The sequence below is a fragment of the Myxocyprinus asiaticus genome, chromosome 9, assembly GCF_019703515.2.
Source record: "Myxocyprinus asiaticus isolate MX2 ecotype Aquarium Trade chromosome 9, UBuf_Myxa_2, whole genome shotgun sequence".
NCBI classification, from domain to species: Eukaryota; Metazoa; Chordata; class Actinopteri; order Cypriniformes; family Catostomidae; genus Myxocyprinus; species Myxocyprinus asiaticus.
The window spans coordinates 27,336,943-27,354,826 of record NC_059352.1 but is presented as its reverse complement, the minus strand read 5'-3'; the positions used below and the strand labels follow the sequence as shown (position 1 = coordinate 27,354,826).

General features: G+C 36.5%; 1 protein-coding gene across 1 annotated transcript in view; it reads left to right on the top strand.

Annotated features, from left to right (window-relative positions):
- Positions 1–5,883, top strand: part of LOC127446367 (tumor protein p63-regulated gene 1-like protein) — a 50,107-nt gene extending 44,224 nt beyond the window's left edge. Inside the window, exon 6 of the mRNA XM_051707260.1 lies at positions 4,795–5,883. Within this exon, the coding sequence (XP_051563220.1) occupies positions 4,795–4,989 (195 nt within the window). The 3' untranslated portion in view covers positions 4,990–5,883. The remainder of the gene's footprint in view (positions 1–4,794) is intronic.
- Positions 5,884–17,884: the final 12,001 nt, after the last annotated feature.

The following is a 17,884-nucleotide window of genomic DNA, read 5'->3' as shown; positions in this document are numbered from 1 at the left end:
TGGAAAATGAAATCAGCATCTTTAAAAAGCTGGTCAGCAGAAGGAAGCATGAAGTGCTCCAAAATTTCTTGGTAAACGGGTGCAGTGACTTTGGTTTTCAAAAAACACAATGGACCAACACCAGCAGATGACATTGCACCCCAAATCATCACAGACTGTGGAAACTTAACACTGGACTTCAAGCAACTTGGGCTATGAGCTTCTCCACCCTTCCTCCAGACTCTAGGACCTTGGTTTCCAAATGAAATACAAAACTTGCTCTCATCTGAAAAGAGGACTTTGGACCACTGGGCAACAGTCCAGTTCTTCTTCTCCTTAGCCCAGGTAAGACGCCGCTGACGTTGTCTGTGGTTCAGGAGTGGCTTAACAAGAGGAATACGACAACTGTAGCCAAATTCCTTGACACGTCTGTGTGTGCTGGCTCTTGATGCCTTGACCCCAGCCTCAGTCCATTCCTTGTGAAGTTCACCCAAATTCTTGAATCGATTTTGCTTGACAATCCTCATAAGGCTGCGGTTCTCTCGGTTGGTTGTGCATCTTTTTCTTCCACACTTTTTCCTTCCACTCAACTTTCTGTTAACATGCTTGGATACAGCACTCTGTGAACAGCCAGCTTCTTTGGCAATGAATGTTTGTGGCTTACCCTCCTTGTGAAGGGTGTCAATGAATGTCTTCTGGACAACTGTCAGATCAGCAGTCTTCCCCATGATTGTGTAGCCTAGTGAACCAAACTGAGAGACCATTTTGAAGGCTCAGGAAATCTTTGCAGGTGTTTTGAGTTGATTAGCTGATTGGCATGTCACCATATTCTAATTTTTTGAGAGAGTGAATTGGTGGGTTTTTGTTAAATGTGAGCCAAAATCATCAAAATTAAAAGAACCAAAGACTTAAACTACTTCAGTCTGTGTGCATTGAATTTATTTAATACAAGAGTTTCACAATTTGAGTTGAATTACTGAAATAAATTAACTTTTCCACGACATTCTAATTTATTGAGATGCACCTGTAAGTATGTACAGTCTTCAAAAGTCACTTCAAGAGTCCATTTGTGAAAATGCTTTTATTTAGATTTTTTTTTTTTTTTTTTTAATAGTCTCTTTTTTCATTAAATATTATATTATCAGCAAAATATGAGTGAAAAGTTTTGTTGTTGTTTCTTTTTTATTGAGCTGGCATGGACCCAACAAGTTTGTGTAAAACCTGATGATCCTTGTTATCCCTGCATGATTTCCATAAGAGCATGATGTTCCACTTTACTTCAATAGAAGCAAGGAAATCTGACCTTTTGTACAAAGAAGTTAACATGGCCAATGTCACAAATTTGCTTATTTGAATAGTGACCTAAAAAAAAGTGCAGAATCAAAAAACATTTCTTATTCATTTTACGTCAAAATGTTTCTTTGTTTGACAAAATCTTGAAATGTTCTGTTTATTTCCAGGTTTTAATTAGATTTTGAATCCCAAATGTTTTATGTATTTTTGGGGAACTTGATGTAGTTCAAGGTGTGATTGAAAGGTCTTATGCAGGTGACCTCATAGATCGTATAACCAATCATTTGTACTCGGGGGCATCTAATTTCACAGCCACATTCCCATTCCTCACATTCTACCCCGCCTGTTGAGGTGAACAGCAGGTTCAACAAAGACGAAGAACGGTAGACAAAAAGAAAAAAAACAACAAAAACAAGAATGTTTTGACAGGCAGAAACTACCAATTTGACAAATGGAGGTTCATCCAAAGGAGTATTTTTTTAAAAGAAAAAGTTCAACCAGAAATAAAAATTCATACCAAACCAATATTACTTTCTTTCTTATGGTACACAAAACAGAGATGTTTTAATAAAGATAGCCCTCTTTCTTTTCACTACAATGACAGAGGATAGTGCCTCACTTTAAATCTTAAAAAAAAAAACAAAAGCATCATAAAAGTAGTCCATGCGTCTCGTGCGTCATATTCCAAGCCTTCTGAAGGCATGCAATAGGTTTAGATGATAAGAAACCTAAGTCATTTAGCTCACATGTTAACGAGAGAACTTGTTTTGTTTAGCGCTAGAAACAAGGAAAGTTCTCGCCTGAACTAGGGCTGAGAATTTCCACATACCTCCCAATATGGTATTTATTTACAGATTCAAAATTTACAGCAATTTTTTAAAGTATTGCGATTCTGTAAATATTGCGATTTGATGTTACAATATATTTAAATGTGTTCACCCCTTTTTCTTAGGGTGCTTTTACACTAGCACTTTTTGTGCACACTCGGGTTCAAATGACGTCAAAGTTCGGTTTGTTTGGATGATGTGAACGCTGATTGTGGTTGAAAAAGTGGTCTGGGGTATTGTTCATGTGAACTCTGGCACAGTTCGCTGCTGAAATGAACGCAATCGTACCCAGTCGCAGAAGTGAACCACTAGTGATGACGTATAATTCACGTCTTTGCAAGCTCCCGATCGCAATTATTATGGTATAATTTATTTCTCGTACCTGCTTGTCTCCAAATAAATTACCATCAGAGAGCAGCTCCTATTCTTCACATCTCTTGCAATGCATCCGCAGGCTCGCAGCAGACAGACGCTAACATTCATCACATCATTGCACATTTAATGCATTCATGGCAGACAAACACAAGCATCTTTCTGTGCATGTAAAGTTTTGGTGGTACATCCAAAGAGACTAATACAGCTGATGTCCTTTTGAGTTGTTACCAAGTTAAAGGGGTTGTGTAACCTAGTAGCAGTGGTTACAATGGTTCGGACTCAAATAATATGATGTGAACAGAGACCAGAGATTAATATAATAAATACTGTTAAAGCATTTATTTTCCTAATTTGGCAAAACTGTTTCATTATGTTTTTTCCATGACGTTGATGCACTTTTGAGGAGTATATTATCCGTCTTTTTTTTTATGCGAGTGAGATGAGTAAAGAGCACTGTTTCATATTTATTTGCACATGTATTTTGCTACAAGTAGGTCTATATTCCAGACTCCCAAATTCAACTTCTCTTTTGATAATGCCTAGATTAATGCCTGGATAATATAACACAAGGTGCAGTGATATAAATACACGTGGAATAATGTACATTGAGAAAAACAGTATAGTAAAAAATATGATGCATATATTAAAAATAATATAAATGAAAACACTGCTCACAGTCTTTTATTTAAATTATTGCAATACTTTGTTATATTGTCCTTGCAATAAAAATAGTGTAGTTCTGCAGTTTGTTTGTCTAAAACATTACATGTAACAAATCTTTTTATGGGATTGTTTACTATGAGTTTAGTGCAAACGAATTGCCGAACCTCCCTGCTATTTTTAATGCCATGAGAATATACAGAGACATTGATATACATATTAAATAATGTACATTAAGACAAAAAACATAAGCAAACTTTCAAAAACAGACCGGGTTTATGTTTGCAGTACAAAGGGTTCATGAACTGCAACTATTTATTTTTAAGTATATAATTTTTGGCGGTGTGTATCAGCTGTATGTCCTATGCCAGTGTTTGCCAGTTGATTAGAGCCACCAACACGCTGGATTAAGCAGCTGCAGCGACTCTGGAAAAATTACAAAAAGCTCTTTTCTCATTGGTCAGTCAGTTTTCATCTCAGTCTGAAAAAAAAAGAAAATTTGACCACTTTGGATTATTGCCAGATGATTTGTCGGACCCGCTGTGAATAGCACCATCGGAATCCATTGTTACCGTTCGGGCCTTAACTCCTACTAGTTGTTGCTTTGTCTGGCACAGCCCTTTTAACAGAGTAACTAACGGATACTAAACAAATAAAAAGGCTAAATAACTATAACCTCTTATCGCACAAAACATTAGAAGTAAAAAAAGTTAGAAACAAGAAAGGCTCCAACACAGAGCGGCACAAAATAATATCCCAAAGTGCAGAATGAAGCGCTTCAATGTAACTGGAGCACTTGGAGTCGCAGGGCAATCCTCGCTCTCCGTTCAAAAGGGCAGAAATATTATATATTGCAGGGAACATGCAGTTCATGTTATCCAACAATTTGATGACCCTTTTAAACTGCAACTATTTATTAAGGCAGTTACAGACTGCTAAATGACTCATGAAAAATAGTCTACACAACACCTCCCAAATAAGTGACTGTCTTGAAATGTATTATTGAATGCGTTGAGTTTGTACACAACAGCGGCCCTTTGCTAGCTTTAGCAGCAGTGGATTAAAGGACTAAACGTAAACAATTTGAGAGACAAAACTCCTTGGAGAGAAAACCTGTTCATGTGGAATTTGGCACAGATATGGCTTCCTATATCTATCTTTCATTGTATTAGCATATTGATCTAAACATTTTATTTTTCAATTAAATTAAAAATCTATTTATTTGAAACATCAAACAAGTTTCTCTCATACTCTCATAAATTCTCAACAGACATCAAGATTTTTGCTGAAAAATGACTTAAATTCTGTGTTGTTTCTTACCAAAACATTTTTGAATATTTTCAGAAGACTTGAAATATGGCACACAAGTCGCGTGGACTTTTATGATACTTCTGGGTCGTTTTTTAGTTTTAAAGTGAGGTACTATTCACTGACATTGTATTGAAAAGACAGAGGGCTATATTCATCAAAACATCTCTTTTTGTGTTCCACATAAGTAAGCAAGCCATACAGGTTTGGAACGACATGAGGGTAAGTAAATTATAATAGAATTTTGTTTTTTGGGTGAACTATTTCTTTAACAAATGGCTGTTTTTGTGTAAATGTATATTATTGTATATTAAATAAATTAAATATTTTCTGTATTGCCTCTATTATTTAGATCAACAACTTCAGGGAGCAGCTGACTTTGGCAGCCCAGAAAGCCCACAGCAAGAAGCCTGTACCTGGAAAAGCTAATGGGGTTCTTGAGCTGAATCAACCCATCCTTATTGAGGCATATGTGGGACTAATGTCCGTCATAGGCAACCAAAATAAGCTGGGGTATTGCTTAGCACGAGGCAGTGTTGGTTTCTGAGGTTGCCTTGAGTCTTCTAATGAATGTTTACACTAAGTAATTCTCTTGTACCAGCTAAGCATGAATAGTTTATACTTATGTAAGATAACTTAAGATATTTTAAAACAAAAGCAGTTTATCATTGCTGTTCTTAAAAAAAATGTATCTGTACCTTTCAATGTCCAACAAAACTTGCAGTTAAATCTTGTTACATTGCTTCTAAACGAATTAGCGTTCTTCAGTGTATTTCTTTGCTTTCGTTTTAGCTGTTTTTAGGTAAGATTGTTCATTCATTTCATTTGATCATCATTTCACAATTTAACTTCAGATTTGCCACAAATCTTAATAGTATAAATGATTCATAATAAATCTGTAGATGGCTTCATAATGTAAAAAAAAAAAAAAAAAACTTTTTAAATTACAATGTTATACAGTCATTTCCTTTGGGTGTGTCATAACATTCAAAATAATTTAGTCACTCCTCCTACGACTTCCTGAGTAGAAATATATTGTTTTTGTATGTTATTTGTACTTATGCCCCTGCAGAATGTGCCTTTTATTGTGCCATCTAACTGTTGAAATGCAAGAATTACCATAAAAACTCTCTGGTGGTAATTTGTATTTATGCCTTTTCTTTATATCTGTACCTGTGCTGATATCCTGCCCCATCAAGAGGCTTCTTACAGGCCACTTGGTGCACACATAAAGATATGGCACAAGTCATATTTGCTTGATGGTTTAAGGTTTATTATTACAGCAGAACATAGTGCTGGAATTTCCCAGATTCTCAGTAATTGCTACATTCACACAGCCTTCTTGATTTTTTTTTTCTACAGCAGAGTGTCAAACAATTTGTTAAGCCTTTATATACAAAAATAATAATAATAATAATAAAGTGCCTTTATGAAAACTCACTGTCATTAGCACTGACTGCAATATTTTCCTCCACTGTAAGTGAGAAGAATTTGTTCTGGATGCTTTACATTTGTGTTATTAAAATGGTGACATATATGTTGTGTCTTTTGAGCAATGCAATTTAAATATTATGAACTTTCTCCATTATAGATACTATTGTGCACAAAAGTTGCCATCTGTCCTTATACTGTAGCATACAATTTCTTAAAATTTACACTGTAGCTTCTTATTTTTTTATTTTTTTATCCATGTTATCACAGTAGAACCACATTATTATTTTTTTTTTATTAAATGCAGTGTAGTAGTCTGTGATATCAGTAAATATAAAGTCTTTGTGATGAGATATGAAATGTCAAAAAGCGAGACACTTTCTGATAATTTGTCATCGACATTTTTTTACAATTATTATCCAAATGGCTAACTCAGTGTCATCCCTTACTTAGTGCTGATTTTTAGTAATGAAAGAATATACACATAATGACAGATAATTAAGCTCTAAGTGTCCCACTTTACCTGTATTCACCCTAATAGGTATGGATTTGGAATGTTGACAATTTTAGCAGATTATTTGATTGTTTGTTTTTTGTTGTTTACAACCTGATGCAGCACCCTCTCTGTAAAGAGGGATTTGTCCCCATGTGCAGAGAATGCAGACCTAAAGAATGAACACCATAAATCTGGTCTGGCGGGTGTTATGTGTTAATCTCTTGTTCATCCGAGTACATTTCTGTATGCTGCACAATAGCCCAGTGTTTGTGTATGCTGCTACTAGATTTCAAACCAGAAGCTCAGTGAATGTGTGTGTAATTTCCATTCATCAATGTCCCATAATATCAATTTACAGCAGGGCATGCTAATGGCATTGCAACCTGTTATTTACACTCCAAAGGTGAATATTTTGTTTTTAGTATATACATGTTGCCAACCTTTTCTAATGTAATTATGTGAGGTTCTCACCATGTACTGTAGGGTTTATCAAAATAGCAAATTAATTTCCTTTGTCTACATGCCAAAATAGATACATAGTCACATGAGAAATCTGCATGTTAGTTCTGAATGTGCCACAATGCTGCAAATTTTCATGCACCACAAATTGTTTGTGCTGTGTATCACATCCCTTCTGATCTCTGGCTAGCAAGATAGTTTTGTCTCAGTTCTGTATGGGTTAGGTTTTGGATTTGGGTTAGGGTTAGGAAGAATATTTATGTAATTACTACAATGTGGCAGAAAGTTGGACGTGCTGTGTGTGTTTCAGGTCACATCCATTTCAAATAAGTAAGTTTTTGTGCAGTAGCTCATGTGAAGGTACACATGCACACAATTGTAGTTCCAGCTTCAGCCACTGGGGGCAGTTCGGAAATTCTGAAGCATAGAGCTATTTTAGCAGACATAACTAGCCGCTATTATGTATTTTTAAATTATCAGCATTGACCGATAAATTTAGGCCAATTGGTTTCTTAAGCCGCAAAGGCACAGAGAATTGTTTGCTTGGACGTGAACGGGAAGTATGAGACATAAATGACAAATCACCAATAATCAATGTCCTTTTGACTCATAAATGTTGCGCAATGATCAGTCCGTGACACTCCAAGAAGGCGATCCGTGGTGAGTAAACTAGAAGCAGTCAGTAGATTGCTGCTCTCACTGGATCCGCATGAGAGCGATAGAGCAATGTGTGCTATAAGTAATTATACAGCAGTTAGTTCAGGTACTCTAATCTGATTGGACGAGAGGTGTTCCAAGAGTGCTGACAGCTCAGACCATCAGCACTGGGACACTTTTCTGTTTGTAGCACTATGCTTGTGGCGTTCCAAACTAATGTGTACGAGCAATGCAGATGTGTAAGAGCACCGAGAAGTGTGAATTTTCATTCATCCCTGTGACATTAAAGACCGTCTTTTGTGTGCTATGAGCCAGTTGAGCTGATGTTGACAAACTGTGTTGTTGGTTCGCAAGTTTCTTTTAAATGATCCGGAATTGTCTCTCTCTCAATGATCGCATGGGTTACTAATACACTACAGCTGAGAAATAGAGTTAAACTAACTGCTTCAGCATTACTGCCTATCACAGCTGAGAGTCGCGACAGACTGAGTAATCAAACATGCTGAGGGCACCTGCCTGATTCAAGTTTCCAAGTTGTGAGGAGAGGTAAAACTTACAGCTGCAGCATTACTGTTCATCACAGAAACAGATGCAGGTAATCACATGCACAGTCAATCTCTCTTATACACACACACATCCTTGTTTCTCCGATAACTTGTTAGAAACAGCCCAAGCTGTTGTTACTAATGCTGAAGTGTGGTTTTTAATTCGTAACACAGGCTTGGGCGCATCTTTCGAACTAGCAACGGCAGATCTTGAAACTGTGGCGTAAGTAGTTTCACACACAAGAGCGTTTTTTGGCACAGTCCTTAGTTTTCTCTACTCATTTATTACTTGTTCATTGAAATGCTGTATGTTCATCTATCAGCATGGCTGTAATTCAGCCACAGGCTGAGTGTCAAGATAATCACAGCCGTGCTGATAGATCGAATATACAGCATGATTGCGAGTGCTTTAATGTCATATTCACTGTGCACCGTATGTATTGATTCTGTCTTTTTGAGAGAAAATGTGATTGCTAATGCGCCCATACCGTCCTTGTTTGCTGGACTACTGTGTGCACTGTTATTTCCTTTTCCCTAATGTATTACAATTTCTTTATGTGCAAGCAATTACTAAAGTGGGAAGACTAAACAGAAACCAGGATTATCTGGTTTATATTAACTTTACAAAGTTAAAGTTTTAGTAAATATACTGAAATGCTAAATAAGTGAATTTTTAGACAAGTAATGTATATATTAGTTACTATTATATTATATATTGTGTGATATATCTAAATAATATCGGCCTGTCGGCCACCCTGCACTCTGGATATCGGCATCGGCCATTAAAAAAACCCAGATCGGTCGACCTCTAGACATAGCATTCAACCACCAGTTGAGGGTTTTTTTAAGATCAGTCTGATAAAAAAAAAAAAACTATGAAAACACCCTAAAGCAAACTGTTTTTACATGGTTGCAATGATTATGCTTAAAATATATTAAAAGATGTTTCCTCACGATTCTCAGAGTTTCAATAGTACTATAAACAATTTGGATGTTAAAAATCGTGGATGTATGAATTGTATGTTGTATTTTTCTCTTTAAGGACTCTAAGGGTTAACATTTTCTAACAAAAGTGGGGACGTGTCTCATAATCCAGGATCATGCACTGCTGCGCCCTCAGGCCAAAGCTTCTCATCCATGCATCTCCACCTCTGCTCATAAAAGATCTACAAAGTAAACCTTGGATCACCTGCCAAATAAACTTACAGTGTTTAAAAAGAGGCAGAATAAAACAGTGATAATACTGTTGTGCGTACGTGAGCTGGATTTCACAAGAGGATAAGTGAAAAAATAATATTGCTCTTTTTAATGTGTTCATATTAACAATGTACCTTGTAGGGCAGTGGTGGCTCAGCAGTTAAGGCATTGGGTTACTGACCAGAACGTTGGAGGTTCAAGCCCCAGCACTGCTAAGATGCCACTGCTGGGCCCTTGGGCAGTGCCCTTGACCCTGTCTGCTCCAGAGGCACCATATCATGGCTGACCCTGTGCTCTGACCCCAGCTTAGCTGGGATATGTGGAAAAAAAGATTTTCATTGTATATGTGAAAATTTATAATGTGTGACAAAATAAAAGGATCCTATTATTGGTGTCATAGTTGCAATACACATCTCCTTAACTTCACTGAAGTGTGAAAGAATCATGATTCCACTAGGGAAATGACAAGACAAAGCAGACACCAGTATTGTATCATACCACTCAAAGGACATTTCCACAAGTGCCTTGTGATAGATGTTTGATTCTGCTGACTCATAAACTTGCAGCATAGGATTGACTTCAGTTAATTAAGCCATTACTGGTCTGCTTTTCTGTTTCTACCCATCGGTTTTGTAAGCACATTTATGTCATCCCTAAAATTGCGGTCTTGTTTGTTGTAGAGTATTGTATCCATGGAGGCAGTACAATAATTATTCTCTTTCAGTCATCTTTGGTAGTCATGGTTTAGTATCTTAAAAATTTCCAGAAGAACTAGAGGGGATGTCATGAACCATTCACAACATTCAGATGTCTAACACAGTGGGTCATGTCTGAAATAATAGAGCATTTTCTAAAATCTTGGCTGATTTTGGAATAAAAAGTATTTTACAACAGTTAGTTCCAGTTCTCGAATCTGAGCGGATGAGCAGTGGTACAAGAGTGCAGATAAATAGTGCTTGGACGCTTCACTATTTGTATCACTCCACTTGTCTGTGTTCGAGGCTTTACAAATAGTGATGGGAATTTAAATTTATCATTCATTTTAAATTAATTTACTGATTTGTTCAGTGAACATCACTTGTATATGTACATTTACTCCAGAAGGTGGCGACAAATTAGTGTATTTTATGTAATGTAATGTAAACCAAAACACTGAAGTGAGCAAGAACAATCCGTTCCCTTAAAAAATTAGTTCAAAAACACAGATATATTTTATAAACGAAACACCACTATTGTGAGATCTGTGCGGAGAGTGGAGTTGTGTTGGATGCTTTTGCTTCTATTGGAAATATTTTTAGATGACGGAGGAGAAATGTACAAACTAACTGGCCATTTTTTTCTAAAAGATAAGTTATTCAATATAAAAAAATGTTTTTCTTGAATTGTTATATAAAAGCAACATTACACTCGCAATTGTGCTTTTGGTCTGAATATTAGCATGGCTGTGTGCGGCTCTTTACAGAACAACAATACTCTTGCTCATGTGATATTGCTTAAATGTGCATAAAATAGTATGATATTTGAACGTTTGAAAGACATCCTGATTTAAAGCTGATTTAAGTCATTTCTGCGACACTAGCACCACTGAATGGAATTGCAAAAATAAACAATGTTTTCAAAACAGATTTCTAAATACGCCCCTCGTCCGCTGTTGTTCAAACAGTCAGATAGTCCTGTCCTCGATTCACGCCATTTGTTGAGGAAAGTTTTTGGGGCGGGTCTAAGGGGGTCACACAAAACAAACAGAGGAATTTTTATAGTGCCACAGAGACACAGTGTTTACAGTTTTCGAGAAAATAAATCTATGAATGGCTTACTTAAAGTTGTCTCTGCATATTAAACTGGGATAGAAGAAAGTATTTTAACACTAAAAAAGTTACATACTTCAGCTTTAAGCGGAAGAGCATTTAAAAATCAGATAAAGGTTCTTAAGTTTATCTTGGATTGGTGCTCTAAACTAAGGTGTAAATCCTATGAGTTTATTCTGTCTTTGAAATTTTATGTCTCTAAAAGACATTTGACAAAGAAAATTACTACATTTTGGAGATATAATATACTAGCTTGAGGCTTTTAGTATAGCCCTTAACTGGCCTTATATAACAACAGCTTATACCTTTTCAAGGAGTGATATAGTAGGCTACATATACAGAAGGCATATGTATTTTAATAAAGTACAGATTAACAGTTTTGGAGAAGTGGGTATTTCACAGGCAACATGTAGCACACAGAGTTCTTCAGTAAATCATCTTGAGGTTTCACAATGAGAGAAAGTTCTAGCTGCATTCTTCTGTTTAAAGGTAAGACATAGCCCAAGGCTACAGAATACGGCTCCTGCTTCCCATCATTATTTTTTAAACTGAAGCGCAACCTCAGATGAACTGACATCCTTTTGTTTTTTTCCACGTTTTGGAAATGGGTAAGAGTTAAAGGAATATTCCAGGTACAAGTTAGAATAGGGCCAATCCGTAAACGTTATTTTAACGTAAACTCACTATTTCAAAATTATAGCCACAAGATGTGGCTTATGTGTTAATGTGATTTAATAATGTGATTAAATCGCTTACTAACCTTTTCTGTGTAAAGTTATAGCCAATTTTACAACTTTGTTGCCATGATAATGTAATGTCAATAAACCTGAAAATGACTGTAAAAAATGACGATTTAAACAACTTTACAGGTCAAATAATACACAAGTTTTAACAGAAGAATTAATGTAAGTGCTTTTATAAAATTATAAGCTTCATATTTCTGCCTTTAAACCCTCCAAAAATTGGCCCCATTCACTTCCTCAGTGTAACATTGATTTTTTCTTTTTTTTTTTTCTTTTTTTTTAAGAAAAGGAGGGATGAGTCGAAATTATTTTTTATGGTAATCAACATTATGCCACAAATGCTGTCGAGATTAACATGTATTGAACCCAGAATATTCCTTTAACATAAAAAGGGGGACTGTGAGCAATTTATTCCAGTGATTTGTGTTTGTATGATAGAACATACAGATTTCAAAATTTTTAGCATTTCAAATGAATGTTACAGTGATGTGTTTGATAGGCACATGTATTGCCTTGGAGGGCTTTGTGTCTTCTCATAGGTCAAACTTCAGCAGAAATGTAAATCGTGTCCTCATCCGCTTTGCTGGTTTTGTTGTGATCTGAAAAGAGAGTCCCCATTGCCCTTGAGTGGAATTTGACTGGTAAAGAAGCCGAGGGTGGAGAAGGGTTGAAAAACATTCAAGGCACCCATGACCCCGAATGACCCACACAACATAGCATGCCTGGGGAAAGTAATACTATACAAACAAAGTCAATCGCCAACCTGACGTGGCACAAAGCCTGTGGCTTCCCAGTCTCCAAGAAGCACTTACCAAAGCCAAAGTTATACCTCTGAAGGTGCATTTTATCTAAAGTTGTGTTTATTTCCAGAAAACCAGGAACAACCACTAATTTCTGAAAAATGTTTAGGATAGTTTGGATTGTAGCCCGCATAATAATAATAAAAAAATTAAAAATTTAAAAAAGGTGACAGAAAACTATTCTTTCTGGGCATTTAGGCTTTTTTAGTACTGATATTTTTGTTACACTAGGTGTTTGTTTGGTGATACATCCCTAAAATTCTTGACCTAGGAGAACACGCTAGATTCACGCATCGATCCTTGGTTAAAGCTAATCGTGAGGGTGTTTTGAATGTGACAGCCTTTATTTATTTATTTTCCTCTATGAATACATTTTTAATTGGCGCCACTCGTAGTATAAACTTTGTTGAGGACAAAAAAGTTTGGCTTCTTCCATTGAATAAATTAAGATTTGGTGTAAAATTGGTACAACGGAATGACAGCACTGACAGCACTAAAATGGTCATAATTAGCCCACTGTGGGGTAATGTGGTTTATCCACTGTTTACATGTGCCAAGTCCTCTGACATGCACCAGAAGTGGGTGGGGGGTAGCCATAAGGGTGGACCTGTAGCGGCCCTCAGGTCAAACTAGTGCCACTCCATCTCAGTCTCTCTCACCATTGCTTGTTTGTTCAATAAACATGAGGCACCTGTTTGCGGAATGTGGGTTGCCAACTAGACCAGTCCAATGGCATTTATTATACTTAATGACCTCAGCCACATTTTTCCTTTTCGCTTTCTACCCTTTCCATCTGTCAGCCATACAGCTGTGTGTTAGCTGGAGCATGTAAGCATGCAGGGGCACATGCGATGCAGATAGGGATACTTTATTTCTATTTATCTTGCCGCCAACCCCCCCACCACACACACACACACACACACACACTTTGCTGCTCCTGCCTCAGCTGTCAGTGTTGTGTCTGGAGTGTGGTGTCAAACGTACAGGGGAATGGGACACTTGGAAAGGACTCAACTTTGCTAGACCTCTCAGCTATGCAGAGTGTGGAGGGTAGAGATGAGCACGCCCTGGATTCAGATCATGGAAAACAATAGCTATGGCAAAAATGTGAGGACGCCATTGCTGAGTTGCTGGTTTGGCGTCATCGCTACAAAACAATAGCCCCTGTAATTTTGTTTACAGCTGCTAATTATTTGAACACGAAATCTTTCCATGAAAGATGATTTATGATTACATTTATTTTATGTAATTTGTTTTTTTTATTATTATTATTATTATTTTTATTGGATAATTGCAAGGTTAATACTTTGCATTTTCAGTATTATAATGTTTTTTATTTTTTGGAGGTGGGGTTCAAGATCTACACATTAAGTTACCCAAAAAGCTGCACATTATATTAGTATTATATTAGTACAGCAAAAGAAAAAATAAATATAATTTATGCAAAAAAAATGTTTTGCCATTTAATCAATTAAATTAATGAAAAAATAACTGCAATTTACACATTAGTAAAACTGACAACTAATACAATTTATTTTAATAAATAAAAGACAATTTGCATCAATGTTGTAAATAATAGTGTCTAAACCTTTCAGCCCACTTACTCTTTTCAACAACAGAATAAATCACAAAGAAATAATTATTTGCTTGTTCATTTGCTTTGCTTTGAAGGGGAAGGAATCAATTTTCTATAATTTAATTGTAATAGGGATTGCGCTGTGATTGCGTAATAAATTTCCCATGGCACTTCACTACACAGAAATCATCTTGAAATCAATACCCAAGAGGAAAGAACCCATCACATGAATAATGGCCCCTTGTGCAACCAAGAAGAGGAAAAGAGGAAAGAAAAACATCACACCATGATAAGATAAAGAAAATGTGTTAATCATTGCATTTACAGGAAGATGACAAACATCAATACTAAAAGGGTATTCTTGTGTGATTTTTCTCATGAAAAAAATGCACATGTATTGATGTCACCTTAAGCTCCAGCAGTAAATTAGCATTTTTATCTTGATTCATTATCTCAGGGACATAGGGGTTCTTTTTTCCTCTAAAGTGCTCTTAGAGTAGCAAGGAAAGTTTTCAATAATAGAGACAACCTAGTTCAGCTAAAAATGAAAATTCATGTTGTTCCAAACCCATATAACTTTCTTTCCTCTGCGGAGCAGTAATACATTTTAACGATTTAACGGTCTCTATGTTCAATATAATGGCAGTGGACAGTAACTCCAAAAAATTATGCAAAAGTCTCATTAAAGTATCCACTCGTGCGTTATATTCCATGTCTTCTTAAGGCAAAATTTTTAAGTAAAAAAAGCCAAATTTAAGTCATTATTCAATGAAAATCTTAATGTCTGTTGCACATTCTTGAGAGTACATGCAAGAACCTTGTTTGCCTGTTATGCAAAAGAAAGTCATGCAGTTGTGGAACAACATGAGGGTGAGTAAATAATGACAGAATTGATTCCTTTAAGTGAAAGTAAAACCTCTATACAGTATGTTTATCTCAACTATATGCATTTTCGGGATACTTTTGAATTAAGATCCTAGATTTGCCTGTTTGCAAATTGTATGCATTGCTTATTAATCTATGTAACTTCAAAACAACAGCCTTGAAGTTGACATTGCCAATTAGATGTGAAGCATAGTGTTAAGAGAGTTTGATATGTGTGCTGTATCAGAGCTGTTTCCAGGCCGCGCAGCTACAGAGGCTGCAGGGGGCCGGCATGAGACCTGCTGACAGACGCTTTAAGGGAGCAGATCAGAAAGAGAAAGAGCAGAGGTTTCTCTGGGGCCCATCCTAAGCCCTGAAGGTGCTTTAGTGCACACTCCATACCCCCCCCAGTGTAACCAAAGCTCCAAAAATGCACCCACAAAAACCCACCTACATGCCTTGCTGGTTCAAGCATTTGAGATACCAGAACTAACAAGCAGGCTGCAATGCAAACACATTCCACCACAATCTCGAACATTTTTGCAGAAGTTCTGTGTGGTAAATATAGAGTGCTAGAATTATACAGTGGAACATAAGCTATATAATTTACTGTTTTTCTGTTATGCTTTGCATCTGCATGTTTGTTTGACATCACTCCAATAAATCGTCTGTTTTTATCATGAAGTCAGCATACCACATATTTCAATTTCATACATGTGATTGTTTGCCAACAGGGGGCAATGCATGCCTTTACCCAATGCAATGTTACACAATCCACTGCAATGCAATATGGAAAGATTGTCAGCAAGAAACTGACAACTAAACAAGCAGTTATTCTCTTTAGTTTGTGGCATTTGAAGTAGCCGCTGTAGCCCTTTAGCAGCCTTAAATACTGCCTTGAAAACACCTTTTCAAGCAGTCTTGAAGAGAAGCATACAATGGCCTAAAATAAGTGTTTGGATGCTTTTGGACAAGTCACACTTAAAAATTCACTGCATTGATAAGAAAGTAAATAAGCAAGTGTCTTTGCAAGCAATTAATACTAGAACTTTCATCAGAACTAACTTATTTTTTATGAATCACTTTTATAAAACTGATAGTTATTAATGGATGTATGAAGTCACTATTATCTATCTATCTATCTATCTATCTATCTATCTATCTATCTATCTATCTGTCTATCTGTCTGTCTGTCTGTCTGTCTGTCTATCTATCTATCTTCAACTTGGAGGCCACTGTATTGTTCAGTTATATTGTGTGTTTACCCTCTCTGTAATGATGGAGTGATCAGCATTTACTTCGGTAATGTCAGGCATTTTCTCCATCAGTCACTTGCAGTACATGCCTCACAGTCTGAGTACGCTCAATTAAAAAAAATAGAAATGAATTTAACTCATAAATATTGGTTGTAAAACCTGAGACAGCTAAAGCTCAGGTATTTACATTTGGGCTTTTGGTGTCTTAGTGACCTGAGTTGGAGCAATGGTTATCCTCTCACCCCTCAGGCCCTGTGGCCCTTAAGCCTCAAACCCCTCTTGACAAGTGGGAGAGTTTATGAGCTGGGTTTAAGATGTCAGCGGGTGCACGAGTTCAAGGAATGCTTACGCCCAAAGTGCACGCCATTATATCCCACACCCAGTTCTGGCCTCCCTCCCACCTTGTTTCCCTGGAGCTTCCCCCTTATTGACCTTTTAGAGCAGAGCAACAATGTGATGGGTGTGATTCTCCATAAATGAGAATCACAACACTTCAGATTCAGATTCAAGTAGCTTGATTGTCAGGGTAAAAGAAGCTTTACACTGCCAAAGTATGTGCATTATATATACAGTTCATACATACACATGCACATACTGTATATATACAAAATTCTCTCTGTAGCTTGAATCTAATATTTCTTGTTTCATTCTTTCTTAAAAATAACATTATTGGTTTTTGTGAAATAATGTGTGTTAATGGTATGTATTTATTAACTGTTAAACCTCTTTCTACTTTTTCACTCTTGCACTTCTCTCTTGCATTATTACTGTTTCTCCACCTCTGTATCCCCAACAACCCCTTGCAACTCATACAGATATGTCCTCCTTGAAATGGTTGGCATGCCACTCGCAGATGTCTGTGTGGTGGGAGATACATTCGTGTGAGTAGATGAGAGCGACAGCTGGGGGGTTACAGTTTCACCAGATGTCCACTGGGTGATAACCCTCAGTCAGACATGAGCTGCTCTGGCCCCTCCTGGCTCTTGCACACTGTATGTATTTGGGGTACACGGTAAATATTTTTTCTGCGCATAATGACGGGGGAGGAACGGATGGGAGGAGGAGAGAGCTGAATTCTCTCGGGCGAGACTCGCATGGCTTGACACATTGCAGACAGAAATGATGGACAGTAGTCTCATTATTGACATGAATAACCTGGGTGGTGCCGAGAGACTGAGGTGCCTTGTTTAAGTAGAATCACATCTGTAGCATTGATATGGGGTGGGGGCATCATTGTAAGTCTATTATTGGATGTATCTAACTCTTTGCCTTCCCACTTATATTAATAGCAGGACCATAAGGTATTAATCAAAAATCGTTCAATTACTGTAGGAGTATATTATTCTGAAGACTTTTTATATGTTTCATGTGTATTATAACCTTAATTGTTTTGTTTTTTTGTTGTTGTTTTTTTATATTTTATTTCTACATTTGTATCACAGTCACTCGATTGGTTCTGTAAGTATTTTAGCAATTTTATAAAAATTATTTTAAAAGAGTTCCAAGCCATGATTGAAATCAATCAGCTCCCAAGTCAATCATAACATTACACATTTTGATTTAAAAAAATTTAAAAATTAAAAAAAAAAAAAAAAAAAAAAAATTTGAAA